Source organism: Emys orbicularis, chromosome 1 (genome assembly GCF_028017835.1).
Source record: "Emys orbicularis isolate rEmyOrb1 chromosome 1, rEmyOrb1.hap1, whole genome shotgun sequence".
Lineage (NCBI taxonomy): Eukaryota > Metazoa > Chordata > Testudines > Emydidae > Emys > Emys orbicularis.
In genome coordinates, this window is record NC_088683.1 from 155,993,378 (window position 1) to 156,016,504 (window position 23,127).

The 23,127-nt window shown below is 47.0% G+C and overlaps 1 protein-coding gene across 1 annotated transcript in view; it reads left to right on the forward strand.

Moving 5' to 3' along the window:
* SPAG17 (sperm associated antigen 17) overlaps positions 1 to 23,127 on the forward strand; it is a 276,008-nt gene that overhangs the window by 182,955 nt on the left and 69,926 nt on the right. Inside the window, exons 22-24 of the mRNA XM_065399127.1 lie at positions 149 to 286; positions 6,611 to 6,724; positions 15,252 to 15,466. Of these exons, the coding sequence (XP_065255199.1) occupies positions 149 to 286; positions 6,611 to 6,724; positions 15,252 to 15,466 (467 nt within the window). The remainder of the gene's footprint in view (positions 1 to 148; positions 287 to 6,610; positions 6,725 to 15,251; positions 15,467 to 23,127) is intronic.

Consider the following 23,127-nt stretch of genomic DNA (forward strand, 5'->3'; position numbering starts at 1 on the left):
TCCTATTCTTAATTTTGTCCTATTACTCCTACTAAGCAATTTGGCACACCTTAACTAATTTCTCTGTTTGACTTGTTGGCATCACCAATCTGTAACTGCAGGCACAAAAGCAAGACATTTACAAATGGTTGTATTTCGTTGTTTTCAGGGACAACTTTGGTAAAAATGAAGGTGGTAAAGGATCGCCACAGTTTCTTCATTCATATCACAGACCCCAAGAAAAGCTTGAAAGAAAGTGAAGGACAAGAAATGAGCAACTCTTTGGAAGGGCAGCAGAGTGAGCCAGGTCAGTGGGTCACCATCACTGCTATAAAGAGTAATAATCTAAAATAGTCCAGTAATTAGATGCAAGGCATGACAAGTAGCAAGTAATGAAAGAATTCTTATTTATAATACCAGGTAAATAAAGTTAGTTTAGCTGAAAACAGATAAATGTACTCTACTGAAGAATGGGAGGATGAACTCACTTTACTGGACATTATTTGCGAAGACTGGAAGGAAATCAAAGCCTGAATGAACATCTAGCTTCACTTTCTGTAAGATGCTGAATAATTTACTTGCTATCATTGCCATTCATCAAATGCAACAGAATAAGTAGAGTGAATGTGCTATGTTGTAGCTATTATTATTCTGACTAGTACTTTGCTTGAAACGTCATTGGGCTAATGTATGCTACACTACATCCCTTTTGGAGCCCAAAGAAGCTGTAGAGGTGCTCTTCAGTGGTCCTCACTTTAGGTGGCCATTAAAAACTGGCCTAAAGTAGAGCAGCCCTAAGTTTTCTTACAGGCTGAAGCGCTCCTGGCAGCTGTGGGATTCAGAGGAACACAAAGGTGGCATGCAGCAACTTTCCCTCACCCCCTCAGGCGTTCAGATCAGAGCTCTGGCACACTTGAGGATCTGGGCATGACTAACCACAGGGCCAGTTTGCTGGCTTGATCACCACCTACTTTGTTGTGCACAGAGGCAGGGAAGATGTTGTGGGAAATAATTGTAACTAGGGCTGTCAAGCGATTAACAAAAATAATTATGATTAATTGCACAATTAAAAAATTAATCGTTATTAATTGTGTGATTAATCAAACTATTAAACAATAATAGAATACGATGTATTGAAATATTTTTGGATGTTTTCTACATTTTCAAATATATTGATTTCAATTATAACACAGAATACAAAGTTTACAGTGCTCACTTTATATTTATTTTTTATTACAAATATTTGCACTGTAAAAAACAAAAGAAATAGTATTTTTCAATTCACCTCTTTATCATGAAGCATGAAGGGGCATACGAATGTTTAGCATATCTGGCATGTAAATACCTTGCAATGCGGGCTACAAAAGTGCCATGCAAATGCCTGTTCTCACTTTCTGGTGATATTGTAAATAAGAAGAGGCCAGCATGACCTCCTGTACATGTAAACAAACTTGTTTATCTTAGTGATTGGCTGAACAAGAAATAGGACTGAGTAGACTTGTAGGCTCTGAAGTTTTACATTGTTTTGTTTTTGAGTGCAGTTATGTAACACAAAAGTAGATTTTTTTGTAAGTTGCACTTTCATGATAAAGAGATTGCTCTACAGCAGTGGTTCTCAAAGCCAGTCCGCCGCTTGTTCAGGGAAAGCCCCTGGCGGGCCGGGCCGGTTGTTTACCTGCCGCGTCCGCAGGTTCAGCCGATCGTGGCTCCCACTGGCCACGGTTCACTGCTCCAGGCCAATGTGGGCTGCGGGAAGCAGCGTGGGCCGAGGGATGTGCTAGCCGCCCTTCTCGCAGCCCCCATTGGCCTGGAGCGGCAAACCGCGGCCAGTGGGAGCCGCGATCGGCCGAATCTGCGGACGCGGCAGGTAAACAAACCGGCCCGGCCCGCCAGGGGCTTTCCCTGAACAAGTGGCGGAGCGGCTTTGAGAACCACTGCTCTACAGTACTTGTATGAGGTGAATTGAAAAATACTATTTCTTTTGTTTATCATTTTCACAGTGCAAATATTTGTAATAAAAAATAATAATATAAAGAGAGCAGTGTACACTTGGTATTCTGTGTTGTAATTCAAATTAATATATTTGAAAATGTAGAAAAACATCCAAAAATATTTAATAAATTTCAATTGGTATTCTGTTGTTTAACAATGCGATTGAAACTCCGATTAATCGCAATTAATTTTTTGAGTTAATTGCGTGAGTTAACTGTGATTACTTGACAGCCCTAATTGTAACCCATACTATAGTTTCTGTTGCAGGGTGGAGGGGAAAGGAGGCACCCAGAGAGTGGAAGAGGAACAGAGGTAGTGTCAACAGACAGAGAGGAGCTAAAGGGTAGGGACACTGGGAGAGGGTTAAGGGGAAAATAAGAGCATCAGGCAGAGGGGAAGACACCAGGGGGAAGGGGAATGGGTTAGAGGAGGACATACCAGGAGAAGTCTCATGATCAGTGGGGCGTGAGAAGTTTTATATTTCTCCTTTGGTCTGTGTTGCTCACATAGTTGTGCAAATGAAACCATACAGAAGCCTACAACTCTGCAATAGTATCTAAATGTAGCCCCCTCCTCTGGCACTTGTAATCCCCAATGGAGATCCCCTTATTCCACTCTTGTTGGGAGCTCAGTGACCCAATTTCGGACCAAAGAGCCCTGGGATTTTTTGCAGTCAGTGCCTCCACCCAGTGGCCATGTGCATGAACTGATAGATAACAGCTCCCCCCTGCCGGAGCCTTTCACTGCTGTATGTAGCTACACACTTCAATGTGGATGCAGCCTGTTTTTCACTGTGGTGTGTGGCTGCATGTACCCTATATGCTGCCACAAGTGTAGATGATGCCTGTGTGTGTGAGTTACATAAATTTCAACTCACATCTATGTAACCAAGGAACTGTCCCACACAATACTATTACTTTATAGATTTGATTGATCCAATGATTATTATAATACATTATTATAATTACACCATAACATGAACATAACCCATAAAAAACCCTAACCACTAGAAAGCATGGGAAAGATCATTTAAGGTATTTTGAATAAGTATTCTTTTAACCTTTCAGTTCATGCATTTGGTTAATGACAATATCAATATGTAAACATTCACTTTATATATTTATTACACATACAAAAATACATTAAAAGAACATTACTGAGAACATTATTAAACACTGAAAAATTAGAAAATGCCAGAATTAAGGTTGCTGCTGCCTCATTCGGTGCACAAGATGAACAGTGTTCATTAATGAGCAGCTGTTCAGTATTTTGTTTTCTACTTATTTTTCATTGTGTGGCCCCAGGCCTTATTTACTATTCAAACCCTGCTCTGAAAACAGAATTATTAATTTCCTAATGGTATTTTCTATTACACTTATTGTTATAGTATCAGTATTTCACAAATATTAATGAATTTATGTTCACAGTGCTCCTGTTAGATGGGGGGGGCGGGTATTATCTTCATTTTACAGATGAGGAACTGAGGCACAGAGAGATCAAGCTCAGAAATACCCACTAATTTGGGGTACTCAATTAGAGACACCTAGAACCTGATTTTTCAGAGTACTTAGCATTATATAGCACTTTATATTTTCAAAGCACAGCTCCCATTGACTTCAGGTGTAGCTGGGAGTTGTAAGATTGAAAGGCAAGACAATTTGTGAATTTACCATGCATGGTGCCAGTTAGATTTTAAAGCTGAACTCTAACAAACTAGGTTTACCAATATATAATGGAATCAAATGGGATAATCCTTTTTTATTGAGTCCAGGGAGCGTTGGCTTATTAGTTGAACGCTGGGTTCTTGGAAGGTCAAATTTTAACTTGAACAGTATTTCTCAGATCAGGACACTTGCTTATTCTTTACCAACTAACAATGTATTAATTTATCCAGAACAAACAGTTGACCACAGAAATGTAGACTAAACCAGTTGTGTGTACTACACACACAATACATTCTCACAAATGATTATTACAGACTAAAGTTGAGGTTCAGCAGTTATATCCAAGAACAAGGCAAATTACCAAGATTTCTTATTACATTTACTTATGATAATCAATTCTCAGTTCTTTAGTACCTAACATATTTATCATACTTACAAGGATGTACTTATCTTTAAGACACTTTGAAGCGTGGGATTAGTAAATTTGAATGGATTGGTCCAAAAGGGACAGATTTAGAATATTAAAAGCTATTGCTTAAAGTAATTGTTTTCAATCTCTCTTAGGCCATTTTGTTTGGACTTATAAAGGAGTTAGAATCTAAAATATGGTTACTTGAGGTCTCACTAGAGTATAGACTCAGCAAGATAAGTACGATTCTTTATGTCAATGAACAGAAAGGGAAATACAATCATTGAAATGAAATCTCACCACTTCTTGTTACCCTCTTAACCCTGGCATGGGGGAGAGTCCTTTCCATGCATCTGGGATGGGCTTCGGTCGGTTGCACTTAGGATTTGCACTTTCTTGTGTTGGGTTCAGTCAGTTCTCTTCATCGCATGGTGTCTTCAGTTTATATACCCTAGTTTCAGGGCTCGTAGGAGGGAGCCAACCACATATTCCTATTGGACCCATGCCAAGTGAGTGCTTAGTTTTAGCTCTTTCTGTTTCTTTGCTGCTTCCATTGGTATCCAGTAGATGGCATTCGTGTATAACAAATTTCTTTAATCCTTTTCTTATGAGCAGCTTTTTAAATTTGGTTCATTTCAAGGATTGAATATCATTATTGGCTCCTACTATCAACTTGGATCTCCCCTTTTAAGCAATATCTCTTAATATCCCAAAGTTATACCCTGGTTTATATCTTTTAACATTTATTCTTCCTTGTGCTAGACAATTCCTATTACTTCTAGAGTGCAACAGTTATTTACAATGAAAGCAAACAAAATCAATGCAATCTTCTAAATTTGGAGGACATACTCTATATATTCTTTAATTATATATAAGCATTTCACAGTATTTAGAATTTACAGTAGAACAAGAGATGTTTTCCACATACAGAAGGATGTAGATCTGACTCACAAGGTAAACAAAGGTGCCGTTTCTAATCTGGGATGAAAGACAGATTATCTCTGGTGCATTTGATTTACAAAGAAAATAATGTATCTATATGTGGTGCGGTATAGTCAACACCTGCCCCAGTTTTCAAGTCCTTGCTCCAGAGCATGGGAACATAAGAGCTTCTCAACGAAAAGGTCACCAGAATTTTTTAACATGGGCAAAAAAAGCTGCATTTTTCCCTAGCCTCACTCTCCAAACCAGCTGAACTATTTTGGCTGAAATTTTCCAAAGAAATTCAGCCTGAGTCAGACACTCAGAATGGAAAATTTCATTCCAAACAGTTAAAGTTTGACAGAGTTATAAGCAACTGAAAACAAGGTCTTATAATGGGAAGCATTGGGCAACTTTAATTATAGGTGGCACTGCCAGGTCCTCCTATAACGATCTCTGGTTTCCTTTTCCTTTTCTTTTCTGGTTGTAATACAAGGTGATGGTTTTTGACATAAAAGGCCCTAAATTGTTTGGTAACCATCAGTTACCTCTCTCCCATGTGAACACAGCAATTAAGATCAGCTGATATGTTTGAGCTAGCAGGTTAATGGGTTGAACAATAGGAGGTTGCTGGAAAGGTGGAGTTCTTGATTCTGTTTTTCTCCTCTCTTGGTTTGACAGAACTTGGGTCTGTTGATCTTCAGTGATTGCTTATCTGTTTTTCCAGAATTTTAAGAAGAGGATGATGGGAGTGTGTAAATGGGGACAAGGCTTCAGGGCTTCAGCTAGTTGCTTCGGGGATCAGAAAAAAAATCCTATCATTAATATACAGTATTTCGCATCTAACTAGAAGTATTTTGATCTTGTTTTGTTTTTCTTTAAGCCATCAAGTATAAGCCATGCTTAGATAATGGAATAGATGAACCAATGGTCTGATCCAGTAGTGCAACTAAGGACAGAAAGTCCTTACTTTTTATTTATTCAGGCAAAAGACTCATTGAAGTCAGTGGAGCTGCTCCTTACTTATCCTGATATATATAAGGGTAGAATTTGGCCCTAAACTGTTTACAAAAGGATCCTGTATGATAGGATGTAGGTTAATGAAGTATTTGGAAAAGTTTTGTGAGGTTGATCCCTGAGGTGCTCTGTATGTTACTCCATGTTACTGGGGGGGGAGGGATAGCTCAGTGGTTTGAGCATTGGCCTGCTAAACCCAGGGTTGTGAGTTCAATCCTTGAGGGGGCCACTTAGGGATCTGGGGCAAAAATCAGTACTTGGTCCTGCTAGTGAAGGCAGGGGGCTGGACTCGATGACCTTTCAAGGTCCCTTCCAGTTCTAGGAGATGGGATATCTCCATTAATTATTATATTATTATATATTATTATTCGTGAGGTAGCAAATCCATGCTTGCACATATAAAAATGACGTGGCTGGCAGCTAAGCTGCATATGCAGAATAGGGGAAGGAACCAACGATGTTTGGCTCCAGTAACACAAAGAGACTGGTTGTCACTATTAGTAGGGGTTTTACACAGTCCAACCACTAGTAGGTAGTGGTGCACATAGTAGCCAATAGATTACAGTTCAGCAATTCATATATATGTATTTTTTTCTCTTTAAATCCACATTTTTCTTCTTTTTTTTAGGAAAATTAATAAATCAAAAGAAAGCTGTGAGCAAGTTTGGATCTTTTTCAGCCACTTTGGAAAATGGAATCCAGCTATCCTTGAGCTACTATGGAGCTACAGGAAAAGCAGCAGGTAAAGCAACAGACAGAAGAGGATATTTGAGAGCCCACCGTGGGAGTTCTTATTTCTTTCATACATCCCTTAGCTCAATAATCTGTTGCATCCAGCCATAACTTTTTTAACACAGTGGGGAATTTTCACCAGGATTTGAGCTGAGGTTACATTGTCAAATATATCTTATGATTCAAATTTCAAAATCAAAGGAGGTGTCTGCACTTTTTTACTTATTTGAAAACAGACCAGTGTAGTAAGAAAATCCCAAGTATTTTTATTAACTAGCTTAGCAAAACCAGAAAATTAGTTTGAGCCAAAGAAAATGTGATTTGCTAAGGAATCTTCTTGGTTTTCCAAGAAATAATATTTTTGTTAATTTACATAGGTGATTATGGAAATTCTCATTTTGTGTCAGGCCATGTGTACACATATTGAGGAATTTCTGTCAGACTTTCAATAAATATATTCACCAACTGGAAGTAATTGCTTCATAACCCACAAAGAAAACACCAAGAGCTAATAAGAAAATCTGCTACATTTAAGAGGTCACTGAAAATATCATACACCTGAAAGTGAAACCCTCCTCTGATCAGAAAATAATTTCAGCATTTTTCATCCCTTAAACTATGAAAACATTTAATCAGATGTTTCCCCATGTGGGTTGTGGTAAGCCATTTGTCTGACTGTACATTCAATTTCAGTTCTTCCGAGACATTTTTCCCATGAATTGCTAAAAATTTACTTCTTATCTTGTGCTAAAATAGTATCCATACTGTAGTGGACTGTGAAAACTCACATTACATCTTTAAAAAACAGAGAAGCATCTTATTAAACAATTAAATATTCTTTTGTATACATGATGGTAATTTTGATTGCGTTACAGCAGCCATTCCCAACCATAGGTCTGCATGCCATTTCTGGTGTTCAGGCTTCTGCGACACATACATAAGTTCCCCCACTCTACCTTAATGATAAGCCTTCCTGCTGAGTCTCAATAAGCCACTGTTGTCTGCCTTCCTTTCATCAGTGGAACTTGGGCTGACCAATACCCCAGTCTAACAATCACAAGAGCATCCCAAGCTTTATCCATATCAGGATAGAGTGTGCACAGCAGAATATTGTAATGGGAGGTAGGGCACTGGAAAACACATCTGGTCATTAGCCTGGCTCATCTGATGCTTTAGCCTAGTACACTGGTATTGTTGCTCCAAAGGTTGAGAACTACTATTTTCTTGCCTAATCATGTTCCCACTGAAGTTAGTAAGAGTTTTACCATTGACCTCAATAGCAGCAAGATCAGGTCCTTACATAGTGTGTGGTTAGGGATGCAGAAAAGACAAAGGTGAAGTTGAAGGGGCTGTTCTTTAACATGACTCAGAACTGTGAATTGTCTGAAAGTGGAGGAGTCTTCCCAAGCCCCCTTTTCTGCCCTTCAAACAACCCCCCTCCCCCAACACCTCATCATCAGAAGCAAGTTCCCCACAGACCAGGACACACCAACTCAAAGTGGCACCAGACCCTGCCAGAACAACAGACCTGCAGACATATCTCCACTGCTACAATGAGCAATATCCCCCACAACACACCTTTCAAGATCAATGGGTCCTACACATGCCTATCACAACATGTGTTATACCTCACCCAGTGCACTAAATGCCCCAATAACAACTATGTGAGTGAAACCAGGCAATCATTACACTCTTGAATGAACTCGCACAGAAAAATTATAAAAGACAAAAACACAATATCACCCATGGGTGACTACTTTTCATAATACGATCAATCCATATATCACCTCTCAATCCTCATCCTCAAAGGAAACATACACAACACCTTCAAAAGACAAACCTGGGAGCTTATTACAACAACCAGTAACCCACTAACTCCCCCTTTTTTGTCCTGTGACTGCAGAGGTGTTAACTGGCCACATCACCTGGAATGGTCTCTTACAATTAAGGCTCCATGTCTGACATCTGCAGCAGCCGGTGAAGATGGCTGCGGGGCTGCCCGAGCAGATCAGGCAGCCCCTGGGCCAGTCGCGCTGGCTGCTGCTGGGGCAGTTTGGATGTGGGAGGGGGCTCAGGGCTGGGGGTTGGGATGCAGGGTGGCGCTTACCTGGTGGGGAGTCAGGGGTGAAAGTAGGCTGGTACAGTGTACCGGTAAGAAGTGGCCACCGGTACCAGCACGTACACAGCCGAAGGGGCAGCTGCCCTGGGGCCCAGCAATTTAAAAGGGACTGGGGCTCCCAGCCACCGCCACAGCTACCGCAGCAGCGGCCGGAGCCCTGGGCCCTTTTAAATCGCCACCGGAGCCCCTGGCGGCGTGGGCCCGGCAGTGCGGATAGGCTGGCTGGGGGAGGCTGACCCCCAGCCCTGCCCCCTCCCACCCAAGGCCCCGCCCCTTCCGGGGACCTGGAGTTGGGTCCCCGTACCAGTAAGTCTTCTGTGTTACTTTCACCCCGTGGGTGAATACCCCGGAAGCAGCTGGCATGTCCCTAGAGTTGCTAGGCAGAGGGGCCAGGGGGCTCTGTGCGCTCTCCCTGCCTGGAGTTCCCATTGGCTACGGTTCCCGGCCAATGGGAACTGAGCCAGAGCTCGTGGTGGGGGCAGCGCACATAGCCCGCCTGGCCTCCCCTGTCCCTAGGAGCTGCAGGGACATGCCAGCCACCTCCGGGGAGCTGCGCGGAGCACGGTAGGCAGCCTGCCAGCCCCGCCAACCCTTCACTCCCAGCACCCGTGGCACCCCCCGACCACCCCTTCAGAGCACCTGCAGTCCCCCAGCCCAAGTTTTAGCTAGGGGTATATAGTACAAGTCATGGACAGGTCATGGGCCATGAATTTTTGTTTACTGCCCATGACCTGTCCATGACTTTTACTGAAAATACCCAAAACAAAAACATTGCTTTACTTAAAATATATGTTAATTACTTATGCTAAACCATCTGTTCCACATTGTATTTAGCTGTCACACTCTGATCACCTTTCCCAGACCTGAAGAAGACCTTTGTGGAACTAAAAAGCTTGTCTCTTTCACCAACAGAAGTTGGTCTAATAAAAGATATTACCTCACCCACCTGGTCTCTCCAATAGCTACTTTTCTCTGAAGTCAGGGCATCCATTCTTCTAGTGATTGCACAAGTCCCTTCCACTTTAGCTGTGTGCACCAGAGTGGGAGATTTTTCCCTTAGTGGCACCTGCTGGGGTGGTGCATGCACCCTCTGCTGCCTCATGCTACTGTGTAATGACATAAAGGGCAGATCTGCTCCCAGCCTCCCTCAGTTCCTTCTTACTGCTCATGATCGGTAGTTGTAGCATGTTGACTTACTTAGCAAATGTTCTCCCTTTTTTTGTATATAGTTAGTGTATTCATCATAGTTAGTTAGTTAGTTAGTAGAGCTTTACAGTAAGTTCCATTTCTTACTTAAAGTGTTGGTTCTCACATATTCTGGGTACTGACTCCCAGTACTGGGGCATGCCTCAGTCTTTGGACTTCAAGGCATGCACTGGCTGCAAGAAGTCAATGCCAAGGAGTGACTCTCAATCCAGGTTTCTGGGATGCCTTGGGGAGGATCACATCCAAGAAGATGTCAGGTCTGTAGAGACTTCAAGCTCCAGATTAAGAAGAACAGAGAGGTGAGACTGCATCAGCTCCTCATGGACATAGCCTTGTGTTCACCCTCAGAGCCTTCCTGCCCAGACTGAGTACTGAGCACTTCTACCTAGGTCAGAAGCATCCCTCCAGACATTGCAGAGACTGAGTGGCACTCACCTCCCCTGGTACCAAGGAAGAAGCATAAGCACCAATCTTTTAAGGAGCAGCTTCATCCAGGAGATCAAGGTCCCCAATTCCATCTTCCAGCAAACAGACTGGAGGACAGGGGAGAGTGTCCTTGAACAAAAGACACTCCCTGGCACCAACATCTCGCACAGGGTTATCAACTCAGATGCTTGCACCGTTGAGGCAGACCCCCGCTGTGGTACCAACCCCTTTGATGTAAAAACAGCAGCATCAGGGGACTCCATGGGTACCGACGATGCCGGAGGCATATGCTGGGGCGCAGGATCTCCTATACTTCTTGGTACCAGATTCTTCAGCAGTTCAGAAAACTGGTCTGGTACCAGTTGATACACAGTCTTCGTCAGCCTTAACTGCGAATACCATTCAGTCCCTAGTACCATGGCCAACCCATCCAGCGACTCCTTGCCCAGTGCCATCTAGCGGCAAGTCCAGCATGCTGTCTCTGGTGCCTACATCTCTGGAGACACATAGCCGGTCCTCAACACCACATGGTACCATGCCTCCCTGTCAGGCAACTCAGGCTTTTTCTCGGAGTCAGAAGTAGGTTCCTATGCCCCTTGCTGGGATACAAGGGATCTCTCACCTTCATCGAGCGGAACGTACTCCTGGGACCCAGAAGAAGTCCCACGGCGCTCCAGAGACCTGGATCCATGGGCCGATAGAGGTTGAGCCTCCATGCCCTACCAATGGGCATATTGGAACCCATGAGCATTTCCTCCCACCGCTAGGTCCTCCCCGGTTCCTCCTCCCTCCTGATCCCCAAGCAGATGTCAGCACAGCAGTCGGGAAAAGACTCTGAAGATTACCCCCAGTACTGATATCAGTACCAAATGCGACCAACCTTATCTGCAAGAGCCTTCCACAAAAGAGGTTGAAGAGACTTCATCTCAGCCCTCTTCGTGTTCCTTTTCATCATCACCTAATGAGGTGGTGATGTCTGGAGTGTCCTCCCCTTTTCAAGGTGACAGGGCATACCAGAACCAGTTAAAGAGTTTTGCTTCCTCTGGACATCCAGGTTGAGGGGGTGCAAGAGTCCTCATAGAGGCTGATGGACATATTGGGATCAGCAGGATCTTCTCGTGTGGCTTTGCCTATAAATGAGGCCATATCGGAGCCCATGCAGGTGTAACGCTTCTGCCAGTCATAGTTGGCAGCAACAAGGGCTGGGTTCAATATCTAGGGGTTCCTTTTCAACAGTACAACACAAAACCAGCTTGAGCCCCCACACAGTAACCTGGGACAATTATACACCACTCCTTGGAAGCCTCTAAGAGGCAATACTTCCCCGCTCACAAGCACAGAGTCTGGGTGTAGCAAAGAAACTTTTAATAAAAGGAGGGAAGAAACCCAGCATTAGTTTGGGAAAATGCTGCAAGCAGGGTTCATAAACATAAAACCATCAGCAAAAGACCCACCCCAGAGTAAGTTAGTCAAGCGTACTTTTGCCTCAGATTATTAAGTCCAGCAACTAAAAGTTCCTTTAAAATGCCCCTCTCTGCTCCCTCACTACACCCCACACACAGTGGTTGTCCTTGGTCAGTGAGGACCCAGGGTTCAGAGATGCATCAATGTGAGTTCACCTCTCACCTGGGGGGAAGGAAGGGGGAGAAGAAGGCACCTTGCTCGCTCCACCATTGAGCACTTTCTCTGGCTGGCCACCCCGCCAGCCGCTGTTCCGCCCCGCTGGCCTCCCTGCCAGTCGCTGTGCTGCCCCGCTGGCTGCCCCGCCAGCCACTGCTCTGCTCTTCTGGCTGCCCTGCCAGCCACTGCTCTGCGCTGCTGGCCGCCCCACCAGTCTCTGTGCTGCACACAATCACTTTCTGCTACCACTTGCTTCTCTGCTGTGACCTCTGCAGGTCAGTCTCTGAGGTTCCTCCCCAGCTCTTAGTGATTTTCAGCTCTCAGTGACTGTCAGCTCTTAGTGAGGAAACTTCATTGCTGAAGCAGGCTGGGCAGCAACACTGTCCCACAACAAGTTATTTCAGCTCTAAAGAGCACTTAACAAAAGACTCCTAATGGAGCCCTACTTAGCTCTGCTTTGAGCAGTGGGAAAGGGCAGGTTTAAACCATGCCTGGGGGGCTGAGACAGAGCCCACACCTCCTGGGAGGGACACCTGTCCCCACCCTCTCTTACTTTCACTGTGGTCTGCATCCAAGCCCCCAGCATAGCGAATTCATTTCAGTTGAGGATGACCTCCTCAATCAGGACAGCTAAGCACAGTTCTGCTGCCCTTTACACATAAAATAAAGATAACATTTCACTACCCCTGCATTCAGTACTAAAGTGATTTGTAACCCAACACCAGCCAAAGTTGATCACTTTGGACAACACAGCTCTGTCTGCTGGATTCCTATGCAGAGTAGGTGTGCTCATGTAAATACAGTCTGTACCTGAAGTCTTTTCCCCTCCCCAGCTATTGTCAGGGGAGAGCTCATTCAGACCCTGCTTACACAGATATTGTGGCAAACGCCATCATCTTTGTTGCTAACAGCCAAGAGAACCAAGTGGAGATACCACATTCCCTTCTGGGAAATTGAACGTTTCTACACACATCCTTTCCTGGGTTCCTTGGTTGTTTCAGCAGTAAATAAAAAGGAGCATCAAGGACAGCCTTTGAATCTTAAATTTCTAAAAGATTCACTCTAGCTCAGACGTAATGGACTTGATGCAGGAATTATTAGGCCTGTGTTTTGCAGGAGGTTAGACTAGAAAATCCTAATGGTCCATTTTTTCCTTAAAATATACAAATCTATGATCACATACTATTCTTTTGCCTTGCCCATTACACAAGTTGAACCCTGTTCACTGAATGAGGCAGCTGTTCAGTATTTGCTCATCATATATGTAGCACCATGTCTCATGCACTTCACACCTTTCAAAGCCTGAACTGAATGAGTAAGAAATCCTGTGAATCCCTGCTTTATTTACTACACACTATCTACCATCTGCACTGAAAAGGGCCAGGATCCCCTTTGCCCTAGTTTTATTAACTACACTGCTCTGCACTGTCCAACCTGCACAATTAATAAGTCAGTGGTCCTGCACAAAAAATAGTGTGTAGTGATGTAATTAAATACTGTATTATAATGCATATGCGCAAGGGAGCAGAGTTAAGGCTGCACAACAAATATTAAAATTGTTAAATAGAAAATTCCACTCCATTTTGATTCCCATATATGTGCAGTGCCAGTAGAACATTAGCAGATTGTTAGTTTATCATATAGCCAAAAGTGGTATATGTGCAAAATAGGTTTTGAAACCACTATAACTTAGCCAAATCAAAAATGATTGTTGTGAAGCCACCTAAAGACACGTTTGTGAGGGTTGTGTTTCTACTAGCTACTGTTATTCAGCTAGAGCAGTTTAAAAAAAAAAGCCTAACCATGGCCATTTTCTGAGGACTGGTTCTTTGTGTTGTTGTACTACAGTGTAAATCAGACCTTGCTATAAAAAGTGTTGGTCAAGACATTGGGATTCAAGTGTTGCTCTATCTGAGGTAAGTTGTCCATAAAAAGACTAGCATGAAGATTACTTGAATTGTCTGGGTGAGAAAAACTCCCCAAATACATGCTCCGTATGTGTGGTTGTAGGGTTTACAACAGGAATAGAGATTCAAATTTTTTCGTATTATGCTGTTGCAAAAAAGGCAAATGTCATTTCAGGATGTATTAAGAGGACACAGAAGTGTCATATGTAGGACATGGGAGGTAATTGTTCCACTCTAGTTGATGCTTGTGAGGTCTCTGCTGGAACACCGAAACCAGTTTTGGGCACCGCATTTTAAGAAAGATGTGGGCAAATTGAAGAGAGGAGGAGAGCAACAAAAATGATAAGAGGTTTAGAAAACCTGATCTATGAGGAAATGTTGAAAGAATTGAGCATGTTTAGTCTACAGAGAAGAAAGCTGAAGGGGACTTGATAACAGTCTTCAAATATATAAAAGGGTGTTATAAAGAGAAGTGTGATCAGTTGTTCTTCATATCCATTGAAGGTAGGACAAGAAGTAATGGGTTTAATCCGGAACAAAGATAATTTAGGATTTATATTAGGAAAACCTTTCTAACTATAAAGATAGTGAAGCACTGGAACAGGTTACCACAACAGGAAGGTTGTGGAATCCCCATCACTGGAGGTTTTTAAGACCAGGTTAGCCAAACACTTGTCAGGGAAGGTCTAGTTATGTTAATCCTACCTCAGCACGGGTGGATGGACTAGATGAACTCTTGAGGTCCCTTCCAGTCCTACATTCTATGATTCTATTAAATCTATCAGGTGTTTTTAAGTAAAAAGGACAGACCATCAGAACAGATCCTTTGCCATGGCAGAATAAAAGCATTATAACTCCAAACTACTGGAGTTAATGGACAGTCCATGATGAAGTGTAACAACGTCTATATTTTCCCGGATACTAGATTCAGAACATGTCCAGCTATATGAATATTTCTTGGGTGAAGGAAAGTGGAAAGATTGTCTTTCCCATACATGATAGACTCCGACTTAGAGACATCTCAGAAGCTATGGAACACACTAGTCTTAACCCTCTCTATGGTTAGAGTAGGCCATAGAAGGGGTTTGCATTTGTTGTCATGCACCCAGCCCCTGGACCTGAGGTCTCTGGGGGTTTTGTATTTTAAAAGGTAAAACTTGGTAACTGAAGTTTTGTCAAACAAAGCCTGATACATGCATGTATGTGACTTCAGTCTATTGCATAAAAATGTTGCTTTTTCTCTCTACCCTCTCCCCCAGATGATACAGACCCTAACTTAGCAACAATTCTGAATATCCCCTCCGTACATATTCCAACTGTTGCTCCCGCTCCTGTTGCTGCTTCCACTTCTTCAGGAAAAAGCAACAAGTCACTGAAACAAAAATCAGCAAAATCTCTGCAGTCTGCCAAAGGGAGCCATGTCAAGTTAATCACTCCACCACCGGAAGAGTCTCCAAAGCAAGAAGAGAAAAAGGTGAGAGAATATTCCCCAATAAGTACTAAATTTACCCCCTAGTGTAATCATAAGTCACAAATAGATCTAAATTGGTAGAATGACTCAGCAGAAAAGACAGTCGCAGTCAGCAAGGTTATTCTTTCAAATGTCAGTGTTTAAAACAAAGTGAAATCAATTAACTTGGTCAGAAATGTTAGCTGAGCGATCTGAGTCACGATCTGAGACCACAGGGAAAGATAACTTTTTGTAATGTCTGCTATGATCATGGAGGCTTGGCCATTTATTGACAACATAATTAGAGTTGGTTAAAAAAAAAAAGGAAAAAATAGAGTAAAGATTATTCTAAATTTTCTCAGAATTTCAAAATTCAAAAATCTTCTATCAGCTCTATAATTGGTTTAAAAATGCGGGGAAATGTTCACAATTTTTTTTCAAATGTCTACCTGTAACCATAAATTGGTTGACAGAGTGGGCACCTGTCAGTCTAGTATGCATTCGCCTCATGTGACAAAGTGAGGCTGGACGGCTGCAAGAGGGTGTGGGAAGGCAGATATGTTAGCCCTAGAATGTTAAAGGCCCTCTTCCCTATAAGCTGAGAAGGGGTTACCTCAGGTCAATTAGGAACACCTGGATCCAGTTAAAGGCTGCCTGAGATATTTTAAAACCTCTCCTCCAGTGAGAGAAAAGGAGGGAGAAAGAGACAAGCTGCTACCAGGCCAGTGACAGCAGGGAAGTAAGCTTCTCCAAGAAGGGAGACTGCACTCCTCCCCATAGGGGAAGCAAACAAGCCTGAGTGCCTGCTAGGGGAAGGACTGACACCCCGGGGCAGACTACAGGGCGACACCCAGCCCCAGCGGGGAGGCAGGGGAAAGTATCACCCTTTGTTTTTGTGTTTATGGTACTATTTCCCTTTTGTTTGGTGGAGAATCAACCATAGGCCTACCCTGAGGCCTACCCAGGAAATACGGCCAAAGGAACACAGAAGTGGGGAGGACAAATGCTGCCCAGAGTGGGGTGGGGCCTCTCCCTCAATGTGAAGAGGACCATGCACACTTGTGGTAACCAAGCTGAGATTTTCCCCAGATACCTTAGTCAAACACACACTGGTTTGGATTAAAACATAAAATAAGTTTATTAACTACGAAAAGATAGATTTTAAGTGATTATAAGTGATCGCAAACAGATCAAAGCAGATTACCTAGTAAATAAACAAAAATGCAAACCAAGCTTAACATATTAGATAGGTAGGATATGAAGTAGCAAATTCTGACCCCAAATGATAAACAGGCTGGCATATTCTTAAGGCACAAGCTTTTTTTCCATACACAGGCTAGAAATCTCTAACCTGGGACCATCACTTCCCCCAGTTCAGTCTTTGTTCCTCGGGTGTTTCCAGGTGTGTTGTACCTCAGAACCATCATGATGTCGTTTCCCCCTTTTATATCTTCCCATTTGCTGGAAAGCTCTTTTGCTGTGATCTGGGTCAAACAGTTCCCATTTTCTGAGAGGTTTCTATTGTACACAGTTCCTGGGGTAATCCTTGTACTTGTGTGCATTTCTTCAATGAGCCATTAACATAGTTTGGCCTTTTTACTGTTGTACCTGAAAGGCTGCTTGTGGGTGTTTTCAACCTCACAATATGTTTCAGTAACACATACATAGCCAAACTTCATAACTTCACATATGACGATAGCACATACAATCCAATGCGATATTAATGTCTAGCAGATCAAGACTTTTAGAATGATAGCTCACAAGGCATACTTTGTGCAAAACATGTCCTAATTACATGACAGTGGTGAATAAGGGGTGAAAGGGTGCCATAATGGCCTCAGGGTCATCTTCTGACAGAAGGAGCACATTCTTGGACTACAGAGCTATCTGTCCTATCTCCTCCATGATCTACACACCATGATCATCTGTTGGTCTTGTTACTGTAGCCACTCCACCAATGCCTTCAGCTGTTGGTGTTGCTGCTACTATATGGAGTGCTGCAGCTAGAATTGTTGATGGTACTCTACCAACCATTTCACCATGTTCTGCTTCATATTATTGTTTTTACCTACAGTTTCTATGTGGGTCTGAAATCCGACAACCTCTGACACCTTGTGTAAACTGGTGGAATAATCCATCAAAAGAAAAGAGTTATCCATGACTTTTCCTCCGTCAGTATTGTCGGGCTCAACCGTTAGTGATCAATGACTTGATGTCTAGTGGGGCAGCCAGTATCAAGCGGAGTGCCCCAGGGGTCAGTCCTGGGGCCAGTTTTGTTCAACTGGATGATGGGATGATGGATATTAATGATCTGGATGATGGGATGAATTGCACCTTCAGCAAGTTCGAAGATGACACTAAGCTGGAAGTAGATATGCTGGAGGGTAGGGATAGGGTCCAGAGTGGACAAGGACAGGTGCAGAGTCCTGCACTTAGGATGGAAGAATCCCATGCACCGCTACAGGCTGGGAACCGACTGGCTAAGAAGCAGTTCTGCAGAAAAGGACCTGGGGATTACAGTGGATGAGAAGCTGGATATGAGTCAGCAGTGTGCCCTTGTTGTCAAGAAGGCTAACAGCATATTGGGCTGCATTAGTAGGAGCATTGCCAGCAGATCGAGGGAAGTGATTATTCCCCTCTATTCAGCACTGGTGAGGCCACATCTGGAGTATTGTGTCCAGTTTTGGGCCCCCCACTACAGAAGGGATGTGGACAAATTGGAGAGAGTCCAGCGGAGGGCAACAAAAATTATCAGGGGGCTGGGGCACATGACTTACAAGGAGAGGTTGAGGGAACTGGGCTTGTTTAGTCTGCAGAAGAGAAGAGTGAGGGGGAGATTTGATAGCAGCCTTCAACTACCTGAAGGGGGAAGAGGATGGAGCTCGGCTGTTCTCAGTGGTGGCACATGACAGAACAAGGAGCAATGGTCTCAAGTTGCAGTGGGGGAGGTTTAGGTTGGATATTAGGAAACACTATTTCACTAGGAGGGTGGTGAAACACTGGAATGGGTTACCTAGGGAGGTGGTGGAATCTCCATCCTTAGAGGTTTTTAAGGCCCAGCTTGACAAAGCCCTGGCTGGGATGTTTTAGTTGGTGTTGGTCCTGCTTTGAGCGGGGGTTGGACTAGATGACCTCCTGAGGTCTCTTCCAACCCTGATATTCTATGATTCTATGTATAACAATACATTTAAAATAATTTAATACAGATAAAAGAAACAGAAACTTTCTCCAACTTCAAAATCTGTGGGACTCACAGGTGCTGACTTTTTTTTCCTGGGGGGTGCTCCCCTGAGGCCCTGCTCCCACTCCACCTCTTTCCCTAAGGCCCTGCCTTTGCTCTGCCTCTTCCTGCCCCCACTATGCCCCCTGTGACAGGTTGGGTCACAGAGACCCCCTTGGGACTGCCACCTGATGTGCTGAGACTACCTCTGAGACCATTTTCCCTGGCAGCTTGGGACTTCAGAACCCTGCCTTGTTGAGCCAGACACACCAGTCTGCGCCAATATTTAACTGAAAACAGCTTAAGAAATGCTCCTGTCTCTAGCACCCAGATATCCAGCGTGACTGCTGCGGTGGGAATGGACCCCAAGGTCTCTGTAGCTGGAAGCAAGCCCAACCTGAGGAGAAGTGGGGGGATTTTGCTGGCCAGTGAAGGGTTTGTCATAGCCAGTAGCTGTGAGCTTACAGCTGGATCCGGGACACCTTCCCTTTTGGGGGACACAGGAGTGTCTGACTGTAACCGAATGGGACTCACCCCTGCGGCACCTCCTGCTGCTACCTTCCGGGAATTAGCTCTCCAGCCGTCGGAGCACCCCCTGCAGGCCGGTGTCCTGCTTTGCCTGGCCCCCATTTCCCTCCTGGACCCGGTGCCCCTTGCGCGCTGGGGTACAGCCCCCTGGCCATACACCCCTCAGTCTCGGGGTATTGCCTCCCGGGGAACCTCCACCCACTATCCCTGCCTTGCCTCAGTTGTAGGCTACTGCCAGTCACCAACTAGCCCCCGCTCCCTGGGGCAGACTGCAGTATAAGCCACTCATCACAGGCAATCGGGGTTTGGACCTGCTGCCTCTACCTATAGCGGAGCTGCCCCTCTGCAGCCCTAGTACCCTCTAGTGGGCCCTTACTTCGGCCTGAAGCCTGGGGCTCTGCTAGGCTGGAGCTCCCCAGCTCCCTGACCCTTCCCCAGCACTGCTCCACCCTCGGTACCTTCCTCAGCTCCTCAAGCAGCCTGGTCCCTCCCTCTCCAAAGGCTAGAGAGGGAGTGTTTGTGCTCCTAGCCCACTGCCCTCTTATAAGGGCCACCTGAGGCTGCTTCCCCAATCAGCATGGGAGCTACTTACTCCAGCAGCAGCCCTCTCCTGGGCTGTTTTAAGCCTCTCTGGGCTGGAGCGGGTGACCACCCTGCTACACACACACACCCTCAAAATCCCCACCCTTGGATTGGGGGGGCCTCATGGCCGGGGCTCCCCGGAAGTTGCTCTCCAGGGTTGCCCCTCCAGGCTCACACACTTCCACTCCGCAGCCTCCCAGCTGCGGGCCATCTCCCAGGTACGTGCCTCTGCCTGCCGGAAGGCCTGCTCTGCCGCTTCGAGCCAAGCCCGTAGATCCGGGTCCCCCAGGCCCTCTTCCCTCCAGGTCAGGGTTCCCATAACTCAGGTCTGGGTTCCCAAAGACGGCACGCAAGCCGATTTTTAATGGCACGCTGCTGCCTGCCAGGACTCCAGCGAGCCATTAAAAATCCTGCCCAGCCCAGCCCGCTCCCCCCGCGGGGGCAGGGAGCAGAAGCATAGGCGTGCGCATGGGGTGGGCAAATGGCCCCACTCTCCCAGCGCGGCAAACCGCGGGGTCCGCGCTCCCGGGCCAGAGCGCCCGGCCGAGCGCAGCAAGCCACCCGCCCCTCCCCCCCCTCCCCTGGAGCCCTGTCGCCGCGCACACAGCGCTCTGGGGGCCGGGGCTGCGTGCTCCCACGGGGCAGTGTTTGGCTCCGCAGGGAGGCAGACACGGTCCCCGCTCAACCGGAGCCATGCTGCCACATGCGCAGCGCTCTGAGGGGCGGGGCTGCATGCTCTGCTTGGAGCCTCATGGTAAGGGGTCCGGGGCTGGGGGCGTTGGATAAGGGGTGGGATCCCGGGCGGGGTGGTTAGGGGCGGGGGGTCTCTGGAGGGGGCAGTCAGGGAGCAGGGAGGGTTGGATGGGCATGGGAGTCCTGGGGTCTGTCAGGGGGCGGAGGGTGGATAGGGGTCAGGGTAGTCAGGGGACAGGGAGCAAGAAGGGTCCAGGGGGGGCAGTTAGGGTAGGGGGTCTCTGGAGGGGGTGGTCAGGGGACAAGGAGCTGTGGGGGGGGGGTTGGATGAGTTGAGAGTTCTGGGGGTGGGCCTGTCAGGAGGCAGGGGTGTGGAGAGGGATTGGGGCAGGCAGGGAGCAGGGGGATTGGATGGGTCAGGAGTTCTGGGGGTCCTGTCAGGGGGCAGGGAGCGGTTGGATAGGCATGGGAGTCCCGGGGGTCTGTCGGGGGGTGGGGGTGTGGATAAGGCTTGGGGCAGTCAGGGGACAGGTAGGGGGTAGGGTCCTAGGGGGGCAGTCAGGGGACAAGGAGCAGGGAGGCTTAGATAGGGGGTGGGGTCCTGGGGGGCAGTTAGGGGCAAGGGTCCCAGGAGGGGGTGGGCAGGGGACAAGGAGTGGGGGGGTTGGGAGTTCTGAGGGGGGCAGTCACCCAGCCCTCTGCCCTAAGCCCTGACCCCCCCCCACACACACACACACAGCCCTCTGCCCTGAGCCCCGCACACACCCCAGGCCCCTGACCTGAGCCCTGTACCTCCCTCATACACACCCAGCCCTCTGCTTGACTCCTTCACCACCACCACCACCACCCCATGATCCCAGCCCTGACTCTGGCACCCCCACACATACCCAGCCCCCCCCACACCCTATGCACCCCTCACATCCCCACCCCGAGCACCAAACGGGAACTCCTGCACACACACCCCACATTCCCACCTGAACCCCTCGCATCAAATGGGAGCTGCCCAGGTAAGTGCCCCACACCCAAACCTCCTACCCCGAGCCCCCTCCCTCATTCTAGCTCCTGGCCAGACCCTTCACCCCCAGCCCTGTGCTCAGTGCACTCCCATTCTCAGCTCAGTGCCGAGAGAGGAAGAGAATGGGCCAGAACCAGGGAGAAGGTAGGTACCCACTGTATGTGGGTAGGGCCGGGACCCCAGACTGGCAGCGGGCTGAGCGGATCCGGCAGCCGGGATCCCACTGGCAGGAGCCGGTGGATGGAACCCCTGAGCGGCAGCGGACTGAGCCGCTCAGCCCACTGCCAGTCTGGGGTCCCTGCCGCCGGCCCCGCACAGCCTGTTGCCGGTCCAGGGTTCTGGCTGCCGGACCCTGGCCAGCCGGGGTCCCGGCCGCAGGCCCCGCTCTGCCTGCTGCCGGCCTAGGTGAACAGAACCCCAGACCAGCAGCGGGCTGAGCGGGCCGGCGGCGTAAGATCAACATTTTAATTTAATTTTAAATGAAGCTTCTTAAACATTTTGAAAACCTTGTTTATTTTACAATACAACACTAGTTTAGCTATATAATATATAGACTTATAGAGAGAGACCTTCTAAAAAACATTAAAATGTATTACCGGCACGCAAAACCTTAAATTTAGAGTGAATAAATGAAGACTCGGCACACCACTTCTGAAAGGTTGCCGACCCCTGCCATAACTACTGTCTCCACCACCATCTGGGTCCCGGCCTCCTGCTAGGCCCCCTCCATCTGGGTCTCTCTCCCAGTAACTGGCTCAGCGACGGTCTGGGTCCCAGCCTCTTGCAGTGTCCGCTCCATCCCAGTCACCGCCTCTGCCACGTTTGGTCCCACCGGGCCTAAAGGCACCTCCTCCTGTCACCCCTCAGTCCCTCTGAGGGGGCAGTGCCTCTTTAGATCACCCTGTTCCCGGCAGCCCCAGCAGGCTTCCTGCCTCTGGGCTGCCTGGGACTTCCTGTGGTCCAACTGGGGTCCCGTCCCCTTGCCAGGACTGACGTGAACCTCTTGCGTTGGGCCTGGGCATATCCTCCACACGTGGCCCGATCGCCCACAGGCCCAGCAAGTCAGCCGCCGCCTGGGTTTCTTCACCCGACAAGCTGTCCTCGGGACCTCTCCTTGTCCCTGCTGGGGCTGCTGCGCCCTGCCCCCACCCTGATAGGGACAGTCTCGTATTAAATGCCCCACCCGTCCGCAGGCGTAGCAAGTCCTGCACCCATCCACAGGCCTCCCGGGCTTGGCGCTCCACTTCCCGTCCTGCTGGCAGCTCCTCCAAAACTCCTGCTGGAGGAGTTGAACTAGGGCCCGCTGCTCCCTCGACAGCTGGCCCACCTGCTCGTGGAGGGCCCACTGCACCTCCCATAGTTCTTGTGGGTCACCAGCCCCCTTTTGCCAGGGCACTGGCCCCTGCCCCCAACTAGGGGTAGCATAAAGAACACCCCTGTGTATCCGGGATCCATCGTCCCGTTTGCCTCTCCAGTGTCACTCAAGTCCGGGCAATAGTCCCACAGTCCTCGCCCTTGCCCCTTATATCAGGGGCGGACTGCTTCTGCCTGCATTCTCCACCACTTGTGGCAGGACGACAACTCACTGGTGTGGCGCCTCCTGCTGGTTGTCCAGGGAATTAGCTCTTTTCAGCCAGGAGCGCCCTC